The following is a 15,651-nucleotide window of genomic DNA, read 5'->3' as shown; positions in this document are numbered from 1 at the left end:
GTACCATTAGATTCTCCTTAGTAAAGGAATTTGAGCTTTAACTCCATGTACACAATTAATGCTTGAAAGTTGTTTTGTGTAAAAGGTACTGAGGTGATGCAAGTAACAAAACCTATACCATTCGGTCTAATTTCAAAGAGTTCTACCTTGTAAATGGAGAAAAACATCAGAATGAATCTCACATGAGTGCTCTTCATGAAAAGGAATTATAAGACTAATAGCCTTCTTACCCGGAGTCGGCTAGCCTTTGGTAAATTGTCCTAAGTGGTACTCTTGTGTAGGAAGGCTTGTTTTCCCTTCCTTCCTTCCTTCCTTCCTTCCTTCCTTCCTTCCTTCCTTCCTTCCTCCCTTCCTCCCTTCCTCCCTTCCTCCCTTCCTCCCTTCCCTCCCTTCCCTCCCTTCCCTCCCTCCCCTCCCCTCCCCTCCCCTCCCCCTCCCTCCCTCCCTCCCTCCTTCCTTCTTTCCTTCCTTCCTTCCTCCCTTCCCTTCCCTTCCCTTCCCTTCCCTTCCCTTCCCTTCCCTTCCCTTCCCTTTCCTTCCTTCCTTCCTTCCTTCCTTCCTTCCTTCCTTCCTTCCTTCCTCCCTCCCTCCCTCCCTCTCTCTCTCTCTCTTGCCCTTCCTTCCTTCCTTCCTTCCCTCCTTCCTTCCTTCTTTCCTCTTTTTTTTTGTGAAGAGAGAGAGAAAGGGACAGACAGACAGGAAGAGGGAGAAATGAGAAGCATCAACTCATAGTCTCTGTACCTTAGTTGCTCATTGATTGCTTTCTCGTATGTGCCTTAACTGGGGAATCCCAGCTAAGCCAGAGACCCCCTTGTTCAATCCGTGACCTTAGGCTCAAGTCAACACAACCTTGGGCTTCAAGCCAGCTACCTTTGGGCTCAAACCAGCAACCCTGGGTCATGTCTGTGATCTCACACTAAAGCCAGTGACCTCAGGGTTTCAAACCTGGGTCCTTAGCATCCCAAATCAATGCTCTATCCACTGCATCACTGCCTGGTCAGGCAAGGAAGGCTTGTTTTCAGTTGCTGCCCTAAGGCCTTGGATATGTAAACATGTCTAATTAAGCAAAACTGAAAGAAGACAATGGCCTTCATTTCTTTTTTTCCAAAAATTAAAACTTGTTGGCTAGTTCTACGCCTTCATATATAGACACTAATAGTATTACTAAAGCCTGGGTGTGTCACATTCTCACTGTCACTTTAAAAATAGCTACAAATTTCCAGAAACCCCCCAGACTGATTGATTGGAACTCTCCAGGAGTGGAGCCCAGGAATCTGTATTTTAGATGCTCCCCAGGTCATGCTGATGCCCAGCAGAACTAAAATCCCTGGAAGATGACATTGAACACCACTCAGAAGGCCTCCTTCATCTTTTGTCTGACAAAGGGGATGTTGGGGGCACTCTTTTCACTAACAGCAGAAGCATAACTGAGGTAATTACCTCCAATGCACTGGTCCTGAACTATTATTGAGTGTTGGGCCCATTCTTTTATGAATCCAACAGTATTTACCCAGCATCTCCTCTGTGCCAGACAGTATCCTAGATGCCACAGGGACAGTCATCTGTAGGGCTACCTAAGCTCTGCCATCAGCCTACATTCTAGAGACCATGTGTGACAGGTAGCTTTTGTTCATTCAACAAATAATTACCGCCTGTACTCTGGCTCTGATATATTTCTAAGAGCTTTACGAATATTATTCACTTCTTGCTCCCAACAGTTCTATAAGGTGGATATATCATTATTATGACTACATTTAAAAAACAGTGCCCTAAACTGAGGGACAGTAAAACTGAATTTTCCCATGTTTTCACAGCAAGGCTAAGTAAGTTACTCAGTATCTTAATCCTGCAAATTCTTTTCAGAAAATATTACACACACACTTTTTTTACATGAAATTTCGGGGTTTCACAGACTTCCATAGATTCCAGGTTAAAGGTCCCTGCCCTAGAGGATGTCAGCTACAGCACTGTGAGTGAATATGATTCCCACTTATTACCTCTCAGCTCTGAATACCAACAGCTATTTTATTTAACCCCGTGTTGCTGTAGTTTTTCCACAGAGTTTCTGTCTCCGTAAATCACTGGACTTCTCGATTGTTTTTTGCTGTCTTGATTTCATACTGGATGACAGATGTATTTTGGACATTTCATTGACCGCCCTTCTAATTTTGTTACTTTTAGATTTCCCACATTTTCCTGATATGTCAGGGATTTTTTTCCTAGCATCAGATCATTTTCAGTTGACTGACACCAAGTGCCTTTTCATTGCTCTAAGTTTTCCCAAAATGTTGTCATTCCAATTCACCTCTAGTTAAGATCTGTCTGAGTTTGCTTTTGCTCTTTGTTTGAGGTCTTTATTATGGTTCTTACTGGCTTACTCTACTTGGGATATAGTACTGTTGTCTATATATTTCAGTTACTTAAAAGTCACCCACATTTATGCTAAGTCAGAATTATAAGAGTTGGTCTGGTGATATGCAGTTTAGATTACTAGAAGGCAGTGTTTTTCTTTATGTGGTTATGTGTTGTGCTGTAAGCATGCTCTTTCTATACTTCATTTCATCTTAAATCTATTCTGCCATGGAAATAATAAAATGTTGACATAGGCATATTTCATATAGTGCTATTTTCTATATGTCATATTTATCATACACATATATTTAATAATCTTACTAATCAACTAGCAGAAATTTGACTGCCGATGGATAGACTTTGTATGTTCTACACTTAATCTACTATCTATTAGTGGCTTCTCTTCCTTGACCTAGTCCCAGAAGACCTTATTTCTATCTGATTATTCTGCTTTAAATTTATCTGTAATGTAGTTATTCTGTTCTTCTCAGTTTAGTATAGTTACAAATTACAGCTTAGTTGGAATGCATAGGGAAAGTTGAAGGAAAGAGACAAATTATGAAAGCAGTATCTTCTCTCTTCGTCTCAGAACCTTCTGAATTTTAGTAAAGAAGGCAATGATAAAACACCCAAAAAGTGTGTTCAATTTTATTTCCATTTCATTTTGAGGATTTAAGTAAAACGTGGAAGATTTCACTGAGGTATTTTCTGCATTGATATTATTATAGCTATATTTTAGCTATGTTTCTTCTGGAAGTGTTCTCTCTTCAGCTTACTTTGTAATTGCCGTTAGCTCTCTAATTAACTACATTTAGAACATCATATTCCTCTACCATCTGATGCTGATATTATAAAGTAGTTTGACAGGAAGTAGTGATTTAAAATATCTTTGATTGTAATTCTGATTAACTTTGCCTGGCAATCTGAACATTAGGCTGGATCCTTAATCTTCTTAACTTTTTATGAATATTTTTACAGTAAGAGATTTACATGAAAGAATTTAAATCTTGACTCCCAAAAATGTAATCAAGTAGAATCAACTCTGATGACCCAAAATATATCTCTTATTCTTTAGTGAAATTTCCATATTATCTTGGGTTAGACACTTAGATGCTAAAATAAAGTGATTGAATAACATCTCTTTAATTAGTTTAAGAGAACTTAATCTTCAGAAGTCATTTCAATTTCAAAATTTTACAACATACCCATCTTCTGTTGATCCTAATAATTTGGTTGGATTATATGTACCCTTTGAAGGCTGTTATTTTCTAACAGTAGCTTTCTACTTTATGACTTAAAAAAATTTAGATCTTACACATTTGTTTGCTTTTCTGCTCATATTTTCTAATCTTTTATAGTATGTAATTTTCTTATTTCTTTTATTAACAGTTGCTAAGGTTCACCTCTGTTTGCTTACGGAATAAAAATCTATACCTTTCTTAACCAGAAATAGAGTTTATTTTAGTTACGATTATAAAATAGAAAAACCAAGTCATTTTAAATTAATTTATAAAAATTAAGCATGTCACTTAGTGATTATAAAGTTAATGCTTATACTGTTATTGATGTATTTACTTATATTGAACACCATATTGGTGAGAGATCAAAATTGTACCTTTTTAGTTTTGTGATTGAACAACAATTTAATGTTTCTTATTTCTCTTCAGGTTGGGCATGTCAAGAGAGGAATCCACAAAGCTCACTTCTGGACCAAACAATGATGGGGCTGAAAGTAGTTCTTCATGTGGGACCGCTAGTCTTCCAAGTCTTTCTTCACAGACTCCCTTGGAAGAACAACAGCCAAAGAGCATGAAAAGTCCAGCTTCTCCAGAGCCTGATTTCTGTGCTACGCTCTGCCCTATGGTAGAGGTGGGTAAAGATGTGATGGCAGAATCGGAATCAGAGGATATCTTGATCCCCGAAGAATCTGTGATTCAGGAAGAAATTGCAGAAGAGGTAGAGACTAGCATCTGTGAATGCCAGGATGAAAATCATAAGACAATACCTGAATTTTCTGAGGAGTCTGAAATTTCAGCCAACGCTCATGAAGAGCCCCAAATAGCACTTCCTGAAGAGAACTTGGAATCTTGTGTTATGATGAATGATGTTTTAGAAACGTTGCCTCACATTGAAGTTAAAGTGGAAGAGAAATCAGAATCTCCCCAGGAAGAAATGTCAGTTGTTATCGATCAACTAGAAGTCTGTGACTCTCTCGTTCCTTCCACTTCATCTGTGACTCATGCCAGTGACACAGAACATAAGGAGCCAGAAACTGCGATAGAGACCAATACTCCAAAAACGAATACAGGGTCATCTTCTGTAGAAGGCCAGTTTCCAAATGAAGGAATTGCTGTGGATATGGAGTTACAGAGTGATCCTGATGAACAGCTTTCTGAAAATGCTTGCATCTCCGAAACTTCCTTCTCTTCTGAGAGCCCAGAGGGAGCCTGTACCAGCATGCCTTCCCCAGGAGGGGAAACCCAGTCCCCTTCAGAAGAATCATGTACTCCGGCCTCCCTTGAGACAACATTTTGTTCTGAGGTGTCCAGCACAGAGAACACAGACAAATATAATCAGAGAAATCCCACTGAAGAAAACCTTCATGCATCTTTGATGTCAGAAATATCTCCAGTATCCACTTCACCTGAAATATCAGAAGCATCATTAATGTCCAATTTACCTTTAACCTCTGAAGCATCCCCAGTATCGAATTTACCTTTAACATCAGAGGCATCACCCATGTCTGACTTACCTTTGACGTCAGAAACTTCTTCAGTGTCTTCCATGCTTCTCACATCTGAGACCACTTTTATATCCAGTTTGCCGCTTCCTTCCGAAGCATCTCCAATTTCTAATTCTTCCATGAATGAAAGAATGGCACATCAGCAAAGAAAGTCACCTTCCGTACCTGAAGACCCACTCTCCCCACAGAGGAATGAAGGTTCTGCCCCTGCCAAGACCTTGGGGGAGAGCGCTCTCTCTCAGCAGAAGACACTATCAAATACTGCTGACCCCATCAAAATGGGTTCTTCTTTCATTGTTCCTGAAGAGTTTTCATCAGAAGAACTACAGAGTAAGACCCTGAGTCAGCAACCTTGTAAATTACACGTGGAAACAGAGAAGTCCTATCCTACTTCAATTCCAGAACTTTCTTCTGCAGAAATCGTTAAAGTTAAAAACCATAATGTCCTGCAAAGAACAGAAAAGAAGGGGGTGCCTTCACCATTGGAAGTATCTGTCTTTTCTGAAGAGACAGAGACTAAAGGAAGCGAGCTTCCCTCAGCTAAATTACAGGACAAGCAGTATGTCTTACCAGTGGATAAGGCTGCATTTCCAGAAGGCTCTAGAAATAAAACACATAAGCAGGGGAGCACACAGAATCGGTTGGAGACCCTGCACACTTCCAAGTTGTCAGAACCCTCCAAGTCACCTGATGGGATAAGAAATGAAAGAGAATCCGAAATATCAAAGAGGAAAACTGCAGAGCAGCACAGCTTTGGAATCTGTAAGGAGAAGAGGGCAAGGATAGAAGATGATCCGTCCACCCGGAACGTGTCGTCTAGCAGCCCACCTGAGAAAGAGCAGCCTCCAAGAGAGGAGCCCAGGGTCCCACCTCTCAAGGTATGGTGTGTAAAAAACAGAAGAAGAAGAAGAAAAGGCAATTCCATAGATCAGCTTTTTCTATTTAGATACTTAATTTTTCAAAAAATAAATGAGGTTTTCTTTCTTCCAGGTTTTACGTGGCAGTTGATAATCTAATATTCACAGCACTAATCTAATGTTAAATGATCCTTTCTAAGACTGTACATTGAGCTTATATGATAATATTAGAAGCATGTATGTATTTAGACCTTAGCATTAAAGGAAAGAGAAGGGAGGAGGAGGATCAGGGCCTAGAATTGCCTACAGGCCACTGAGATACAGAATCTTCTGGAGGATTTCAAGGTGTAGGACAAGAGACCTAAATAAACATGGGAAAATGTGAAAGATAATTCAGTGACCTATAAAAGTTCAGAAGGAATAGAGAAAGTAGTCAGAAGTTAGAGGTATGCACTAAAGAGCTGAAGGTACATAATTATACCTTCATTCAGTTTCCAGCAAACATTGAATACCGCCATTGCCTAGCAGAGAAGAACTTGGCTCATTGGAAGAACCTTATTATTTTTTAAAATGAGTTAATAAAATTGCTTTGTGAACTCTGAAAGGAAATGCTGTGGGATACAGGCATACAAATTCTATTTTTTTACTTCCAAGATAGTCAAAGAGATCTTTAACTTCGCACAAAAAAATAAAGCCTGAGACAAACAGTTCTATTTAAATATTTACTTTTGATCCCAGTAGATTTTAACTCTCAGAAAACAAACCTTTTATATAAATTGGCTCTGCCTAATAAAATGAAAATTAAGTTTAATTCAAAAGAAACTCTATTTAATAAAAAAATTTCTACTCACTATAATTTAAACTTATTTGGTGCTTTATCTGAGTCCATTTATATTGTTCACCAATAAAATTGATTATTCCATCATTGGGTAGGTCTAGAATTATAAACATATTCAAGCTTTGTTTTTCTTAATCTTTCTTTTTATTTTGCTTTGCTCTGATACCTTTTTATACATGACTCATGATCTCTATAAGGTTGACTTTTAAGAGTGTGGTTGTAATTGCTCTGTTTAATAAAGCAGTTCCCAGTAAATGAGATTTTAGCAATGGAAAAGATGAACATAAAACACTGCTATGCATTTTAATTTCTGAAAAAATGGAAGGAAAATATAAGCATGCTTTTCATAAGAAGTATTTTAATACCAGTCTAATTTTTTGTCAAAAGCTTATTTTCAAAGAGATAACACACTTTATGTAAAGATATATAAAAAGGTAGATACTATAGATATATTTTATGTTGATTTGACTTTGAGTTCTTGCTTAAGTATATCCAGGCTTAATTTCTTTAACAGTTTAAAATTTTTAAAGTAAGGGAAATATTTAAAAGGAAAAATTGAATTTCCTCTCTGAATTCATCTTTTCTTTGAAATGTTTGAATTAGAAGAGACATCACAAGCTTGAAAATGAGAAATGAGATAGCCCAGGAAGATAATTCCATCTACCAGAGTCCCACAGTATAACTCCAAACTGATGTGATCCTCTCATATATCCAAGTGTTTATAATGCAAATATATGTATGTTAAGAAGAGAGACATACACTTCTAAGAAAAACTTTTTCTAGAGGGGTAAAACGAGGAAGCACAGGTCCTGGCTGGTTGGTTCAGTGAATAGAGCGCTGGCCCGGCTTATGGATGTCCTAGGTTTGATTCCTGGTCAGGGCACACATGAGAAGCAACCATCTGCTTTTTTCTCCTTCCGTCTCCCCCTTCTCTACCTCATCTCCTCCTGCAGCCAGTGGCTCAGTTGGTTTGAGCATAGGCACCAGGTGCTGATAATGGATGGCTCAGTTGGTCTCAGGCACTAAAAATAGCTTGTTGATATGAGTGTCGGCCCCAGGCAGGGGTTGCCAGGTGGATCCTGGTCAGGGAGCATGCAAGAGTCTGTCTCACTATCTCCCCACCTCAAAAAGAAAAAAAGAAGAAGAAGAAGAAACACACTACATGTCAACAAACTCTGAATGGGGAGCCCAAAGTCTCCCTGTCACTTACTGTTCCATGGCCCCATGGCAGTCTACCTTATCTCCAGTTTTTTCAATTGTAAAATGAGACTTTAACAAGATCCCCTTCAGCTCTACAAATCCATGACTCTAAGAATGTTCTCTATGACTAGAGAACCACAGGCCTGGCTGTGGTATGTTGGCTGTTATTGTCTTGTGTCTCATGAATTTGGTGATGACTGCAAGTCTCTTAATTATCCTGAGTAGGTGAACCTTGTGTTTTGGGACATTTATGAAATTCAGCAAATTGCGGATTACCAGGATCAAAAGAAATTGCCCAACTCATACTTCATTTCAGACCCAGAAAAACCAGATTCCATCTTTATAACAGTCCTGTGAAGGAAATGGACCAGAAATAACTAGTCTCATTTTACATCTGAGTTTACGAACTCCTTTTGTGTGCTTATTACATATGTATAAAGCAGCCTGCTAGACGGTGTAAGAATACCCAGAAACCATCTCTGGCTCAGGGAGGTTATTGGAGACACCAAAGGACACAGTGATTTGCCTCACATCATAAAGTTTGAGTAAAGTCAGGGTTAGCATTCTGGTCTCCTGACCTCTTGGCTAGGGCTTTTTAGTGTGTGTCAAATGAAAACAGTTAAACTCAAGTAGAGTGAAGATCTCAGGTCTTCATGCCAGCAAGGAAGGTCATTTAAAAGCCAAGTCTTTTTTAGCTAACCTCATTTTGAGAGGCATGGACTTGGTTTCCGTTTGTGTGAGGCATGAAGATGATATTTCATTTCCATGCCAAATGAAGTCACCCGTTGATGTTTTCATAGAGTAAAAACAGAAATTACTTTTTTTACTTTTCGCATTCATGCTGCTTTTCGTGTTCCTTTGTACCCCAACAGCCCATTCACCCATTCGGGGATTTTGGTGTAGGTCACCCATAGTCACAGCTACTCTTTGCATTGTTATGTGCCATGTGTCTGCTCTGTGATCATGGACCAAGTACTTTATCTTTCCATTTTCCCTTCTTGTAGATCCAGCTTTCCAAAATTGGGCCACCTTTCATTATCAAGAGCCAACCAGTCTCCAAAGCAGAGTCTCGAACATCCCCTAGCACATCCGTCAGTGGTGGGAGGAACACGGGAGCCAGGACCCTTGCAGACATCAAGGCTCGAGCCCAGCAAGCAAGGGCCCAGAGAGAGGCTGCAGCAGCTGCGGCTGTGGCTGCCGCAGCCAGCATTGTCTCTGGAGCCATAGGGAGCCCAGGAGAGGGGGGAAAGGCCAGAACCCTGGCCCACATCAAAGAGCAGACAAAGGCGAAGCTTTTCGCAAAGCATCAGGCTCGAGCCCACCTCTTCCAGAATGCTAAAGAGTCCCGGTTGCCTCCGCTTGGCTCAAAGGAAGGCCTTCCAAGCTTAGAAGTCCCTCCTACCCCTGAAACAAAAATCGAAGGTTCAACCGGTGTCATTATTGTCAATCCAAACTGCAGATCTCCTACCAACAAGTCTGCACACCTCCGGGAGACCACCACTGTATTACAGCCGTCTCTTAACCCGACGAAACTTCCAGAAACTGCCACTGACTTATCTGTGCATAGCTCTGATGAAAATATACCTGTGTCCCATTTATCTGAGAAAATTGTTTCATCTACCTCTTCTGAAAATAGCAGTGTGCCCGTGCTCTTTAATAAAAATTCTGTTCCTGTGTCTGTCTGCAGCACTGCTATGTCAGGAGCAATTAAAGAACATCCCTTTGTGAGTTCTGTTGATAAATCCTCTGTTCTAATGTCTGTTGATAGTACGAACGCCACAATTTCTGCTTGTAATATAAGCATGTTAAAAACCATCCAGGGATCAGACGCCCCATGCATAGCCATTATACCAAAATGTGTTGAAAGCACTCCCATTCCCACCGCTGCAGAGGGCGCCAGCATATCGAGTTCCATGGATGACAAGCAGTTGCTCCTGTCAGGCAGCAGTGCCGGTAGTTTAGTCTCCAGTCAGTACACCTCTGTGCCAACTCCGTCCATAGGAAGTAACTTGCCAAACCATCTCTCCACTAGTTCTGTCTTGATTCCCCCAGCGGGAATGAACAGATTTCCTCCTGAGAAGATAGCCATGCCTGGGAGTGAAGAACAGGCCACTGTATCCATGGGGACCACTGTGAGAGCCGCCCTTAGCGGCAGGGATTCAGTAGCCGTCACAGACACCCTGATTGCCCGCCCACCCGTCGCAATGTTTACTGGCAGCATGCTGACAATAAATTCTTATGACAGTCCTCCCAAGTTAAGTGCGGAAAGCTTGGACAAAAATTCAGGGACTCGAAACAGGGCAGACAGTTCTGGGAAACCTCAGCAACCTTCGGGGGGCTTTGCACCAGCAGCCATAAACAGATCGATTCCGTGTAAAGTCATCGTGGACCACAGCACCACGCTGACATCCACGTTGTCTCTGACTGTCTCCATCGGAAGTGCAGAAGCCAGCCTGGATGTCCAGAGCAGGTCCGTGAGGCAAGAAGTAGCCACACAGCCCATGGCGTGTCCTCAGGTGTCTGTTATTAGCAGGCCCGAGCCAGTTGCGAATGAAAGCATAGATCACGGCTCTAGTTTCATTGCTGCTTCTGCAGCGAAACAGGACTGTAAAGTGATGCAGGCCCCCTGCACAAATCTCCGAGAAGTACCCCTGGTTGTTCCAGATAAATTAAATGAGGTCACTGTTCCAAGTAATAGCTTTGCTGAGCAGGCACGTGGCCCAACCACTTTCAAAAGTGAGGCAGATGCAACCTGTAGCAATCAGTATAACCCTGGCAACCGGATTTGCTGGAATGATGAGGGCGTGAGGAGCTCAGGACAGCCTCTGGTTAGTCACTCGGGTTCAAGTAAACAGAAAGAATATCAAGAGCAGAGCTGCCCAAAGGCTATCAAAACTGAACATGCCGGCTTCTCGCACATGTCAGAACTTCACCCGAGGAATCTTGTAACAAGTGTCACTCTCCCTGTGAAATCCGAACCTCACGAAGCGGACAAGGGCTTTAGAATGGACACTGAGGACTTCCCTGGCCCTGAGCTGCCACCTCCGGCCACAGAGGCAGTCCCGAGTGTGCAACAGACACCGACTGTGAAGGGTCCCAACTCTGGTCCTATGGAAGAGGCGATTTCCTTGGCTACCGACACCCTGAAAAGAGCTCCCAATGCAGGGAGCTCAAGCTGTCGTCTGTCGTCTGTGGAGGCGAACAATCCACTGGTGACACAGTTACTCCAGGGCAACCTGCCCTTGGAAAAAGTGTTGCCGCAGCCCCGTCTGGGAGCCAAGCTGGAAATTAACAGGCTTCCTCTGCCTCTTCAAACTACCTCAGTGGGTAAAACAGCACCCGAAAGGAACGTCGTGGAGATGCCGTCAAGCTCTCCAAACCCAGATGGGAAGGGCTACTTGGCAGGGACTCTCGCGCCACTCCAAATGCGAAAGCGAGAAAATCACCCCAAGAAGAGAGTGGCCAGGACTGTGGGGGAACACACTCAAGTTAAATGTGAACCAGGGAGATTGCTGGTGGAGCCAGATGCTAAAGGCGTGCCTTGTGTCATCAACTCCAGCCTGAATCAGCTGGGACACAGCCAGCCCTTTAAGCAAGAGTGGCTGAGCAAGCATGCCATGCAGAACAGAATCGTTCACAGCCCCGAGGTCAAACAGCAGAAGCGGCTGCTCCCCTCCTGTAGCTTCCAACAGAACCTGTTTCACGTGGATAAGAATGGCGGCTTCCATCTCGACGCGGGTACCTCACACAGACAGCAGTTTTACCAAATGCCTATGGCTGCCAGGGGCCCCATTCCGACTGCGGCTCTGTTACAGGCCTCTGCCAAGGCCCCGGTGGGCTGTAATGCATTTGCCTTCAACAGGCATCTTGAACAAAAGGGACTGGGAGAGGTGGGCCTTTCTTCAGCACCTCACCAGCTAAGGTTAGCCAACATGTTATCTCCCAGTATGCCCATTAAAGAAGGCGACGATGTGGGCGGGGCTGCACACACAGTGCCCAACAAAGCACTAGTGCATCCCCCACCCCCGCCGCCACCACCGCCTCCACCCTTGGCTTTGCCCCCGCCTCCCCCACCACCACCTCCACTACCTCCACCTCTTCCTAATACAGAAGTCCCAGCCGATCAAAAGCAACCTCCGGTTACCATGGAAACCACTAAGAGACTTAGTTGGCCACAGTCCACGGGCATATGTAGCAATATAAAATCGGAACCTCTTTCTTTTGAGGAAGGTTTAGGCAGCAGCTGTGAACTGGGCATGAAACAAGTTTCCTATGACCAGAATGAAATGAAAGAACAGTTAAAAGCATTTGCGCTAAAAAATGCAGATTTCTCTTCCTATTTGCTTTCTGAGCCACAAAAGCCTTTCACCCAATTAGCTGCTCAGAAAGTGCAGGTGCAGCAACAGCAGCAGCTCTGTGGAAATTATCCAACAATACACTTTGGGAGCACGAGCTTCAAAAGGGCGGCCTCTGCCATTGAAAAGTCCATTGGGATTTTGGGAAGTGGCTCCAGCCCTGCCACGGGCCTGCCAGGTCAGAATGCTCAGATGCCCGTTCAGAACTTTGCCGACAGCAGCAACGCGGATGAATTGGAACTGAAATGCTCTTGCCGGCTGAAAGCCATGATTGTGTGCAAAGGCTGCGGGGCCTTCTGCCATGACGACTGCATAGGTCCTTCCAAACTCTGTGTAGCTTGCCTGGTTGTGCGATAAGAGCTGAACGAAAAAGATGCAGTATCCCTTTTCAACAACGGAAAAGCCAAACGGCGTCAGCGGCAGCAAATTGAATAACTCAGTGCTTTATAGTGTGCTAATTTATTTTACTTTGGAACAGATTACCTTTCCTCTATGGGATTATTATTTTCTTGCATTTCTCGGGAAGGAGAGATTGCCTCCCGTCCCAGGGCTCAGCGGCATGTCTTTTACATATTTAGTTGCCATTCCTAGCTTTGGAAAATTTCTCTCCATGTGTATACAAGTCACTACCCCCATCGGATTGGTTGGTTTCTTTTTCTTTCTTTCTTTCTTTCTTTCTTTCTTTCTTTCTTTCTTTCTTTCTTTTTCTTTCTTTTTAAAATTCAAGTGTAGATAGAAAAAGAAGATTTTTAATTACTTAATACTAACCAGAAATGCAGATGTAGAAAGAGAATGGTAAAAGGGATTTAAGGTGGGTTAATGTGTGCTTCTGTAGATTAACCATTACAGCAAGGGTTTGCACAGTCGACACTTCTGGAGCTACCTTTACCCCAGTGATTAAATCATATTTGGAAAGGGGAATCTGATTTAAATGTTTGATTCCTGTATTTACTCCTATCACTAAAGATACATTAAAAGAGGTGTGCCATTAATGATCTCCACATCTTTATTCTCTTTTCTCCCTTTTTACTCTTTTCAGAGACTGGTAGAATATCTGCATCAGCCTTGGCCGTTGTACACACATTGTAGTGAAATGTGTCTTAGGCCGGAAATGGCAGTGTGGGCCTCCTGCCCAGTAACCTGGTTTTGAGCCCTTTGATACCTGATACTGGAGGATCAGTGGGCCAGCAGAGAGCCAGAGGCCCAGAGGATTGCAGAGCTTCATGTGTGGCCTTTAAAGGCAAGCATTAAAAAGAATGCCCTAAAATTAAAAGAAGTAAAATGCTATGTATGTGAACACATGTAAGTGGGTTGATAATGTAAATATTGGTCCATTCTCTTCACTCTGAAACAATTACTAGATATTAAAATTGGGGTGGGGGGATAATTGTAGCCCTTCGCTGATGACATCAGTGCATCTGGCCTCCAGTTTTGCAGAAGATGGACACCTCCTTTTTAAAGTGTCATTGGTGAGAAAAGGGACTACAGAAGACTGAAGTCTTGACATTTTCCTGAACAAATTTTTCTTCATTTGACTCTGAAATAGCCCTTATTTTAAAAATTGTTCTAGGTGTTGCGTGTTTTGTTTTCTTTCCCCTCAGGTGAATTCAGTACATTCTTCATATTTAAGGGAGGAGAACTGCTTTTGCAAAAGGGATACTGCATCTTCCAAATATCGTCAGTGTTTATCCAGGAAAGTCTGAGTGTTGAGCATTTGAGTTACATTCCGTACACTTTGGCCAACCTCATGCCAGAGAACAGCTTTAGTTCAGGAGGCTCTGTTCCCTATAACAAGTTCAAAAGCACATACACACTGTGGGAAGATGAAAGACAACAAAAACCACGCCCATTTAACTTCAGATTACATAGCACAAAGTATGGAGTACCATTAACCCATTGATTGATTGAGGCTGTAGAATTTTTAAAAAAAAGAAATGGGGGAAAATATCATCTGTCCCTGGTGAGAATGACAGATATTTTCCCATGGGATCATCCTAGTCAATGTAAACTTTTGACATTCCCTTAAAATATGTCTTAAAAATTAACTGGAATGAACAGAAATTACATTTCTGGGGGGAAAAAAAATACTTGTGATTTTTCTATAGTAATCAACCATAGTATATGTTTCTTTTCTTCCATATTTATTATTGTGATGTTGCCAAATTTTTTTAGGTGACAGAGACGTCATTTTTATTAACAAGTTGCTGATAGTGAAAGATGCTTTATCTTAAAAAGCAAGAAAAGCAAAGAAGGGCCTGCCTTTGTGGCTGCAATTCGGTGCTTCAGTACTGTCACTTCTGTTTTTCACATTAAAATTAATAAAATTAACTCACAACAGAAAAAATAGCAATGCACTTAACCAGCCCTCCCAAGGAATGCAGCGAGGAATGCAGCCAGCCGTAAGTTCAGCGGATCCTTGCTTCACTCTGCTTCCGGTTGTGTTTGGGCGGCATCCTCGCCCCTGCTGTCTCAGTGGTCTGCTTGGCTCTGATGTCATCTTCAGAAGGTCATGCTCTAGTCTCACAGAGGGGCATCCCTAAATATAAACACTTGCATGCCAACTCCTTCCAAATTCAGTTGCTGCTCTACCAGTGTCAGATACTGTCTACACCAGCAGATTCAGAACTATCATATCAGTAACTGACACAGTGTTGAAAGAGACTCCAGTCTACGAAAACCTTTGCACTCTGGATATGACGTACAATTGAGGCTGATCTGATACTGTGCCCATGATCAGTTCCATCATGTGGAATACTGCCTGCAAGTTGCTTAGTGGGAATAAAGAAAAGTGTCCTTCTGTATCTTTTGATTTTTCATGTAATAGGTCGGGAGAGCAATTATTGATCATGCATGGATTCTATCCTCCAGGTCCCAAGAGCATAATTTTTCTATGTCCTTGCCCTTTTTTTGTCCCGATTCAAATTCCTAATGTTTACATACAGTTTCTATTACTGAAAAATTAGTATCTTTGGGCTAAAAAAAATAATGAAAAGAAAAAAATTCAAAAGTAAAAATGGGTCAGATATTTTACAAGCGTCCATTTACTATATATACAAAAGCCAGTACATTTGGATTAGGTAAGTGGTTCTTAGTTTCCCGATTCCTTCAGGTGTCTGCCTATGTGCAAATGGAATATGTAATTTACTACATGGTTACTGTGGTATAATGTGCAAATCTTAGTGTGTGCATTATCCTGATGATTGGACACTATGCTGTACTGATCAGGAATAGAACTTGCACATGTGACATGTAGCTTTCTTTTTTTTATCACTAAAGATGTATTTCTGTAAGTAGCACTTTTGAAGC

At 41.9% G+C, this 15,651-nt stretch overlaps 1 protein-coding gene across 1 annotated transcript in view; it reads left to right on the top strand.

Annotated features, from left to right (window-relative positions):
- ASXL3 (ASXL transcriptional regulator 3) overlaps positions 1-12,962 on the top strand; it is a 191,991-nt gene extending 179,029 nt beyond the window's left edge. Inside the window, exons 12-13 of the mRNA XM_066247319.1 lie at positions 4,020-5,973; positions 8,995-12,962. Of these exons, the coding sequence (XP_066103416.1) occupies positions 4,020-5,973; positions 8,995-12,702 (5,662 nt within the window). The 3' untranslated portion in view covers positions 12,703-12,962. The remainder of the gene's footprint in view (positions 1-4,019; positions 5,974-8,994) is intronic.
- The last annotated feature ends 2,689 nt before the right edge of the window (positions 12,963-15,651 follow it).

Source organism: Saccopteryx bilineata, chromosome 11 (genome assembly GCF_036850765.1).
Source record: "Saccopteryx bilineata isolate mSacBil1 chromosome 11, mSacBil1_pri_phased_curated, whole genome shotgun sequence".
In the NCBI taxonomy this organism is placed as follows: domain Eukaryota; kingdom Metazoa; phylum Chordata; class Mammalia; order Chiroptera; family Emballonuridae; genus Saccopteryx; species Saccopteryx bilineata.
This window is presented reverse-complemented; position numbering and strand designations above follow the sequence as displayed.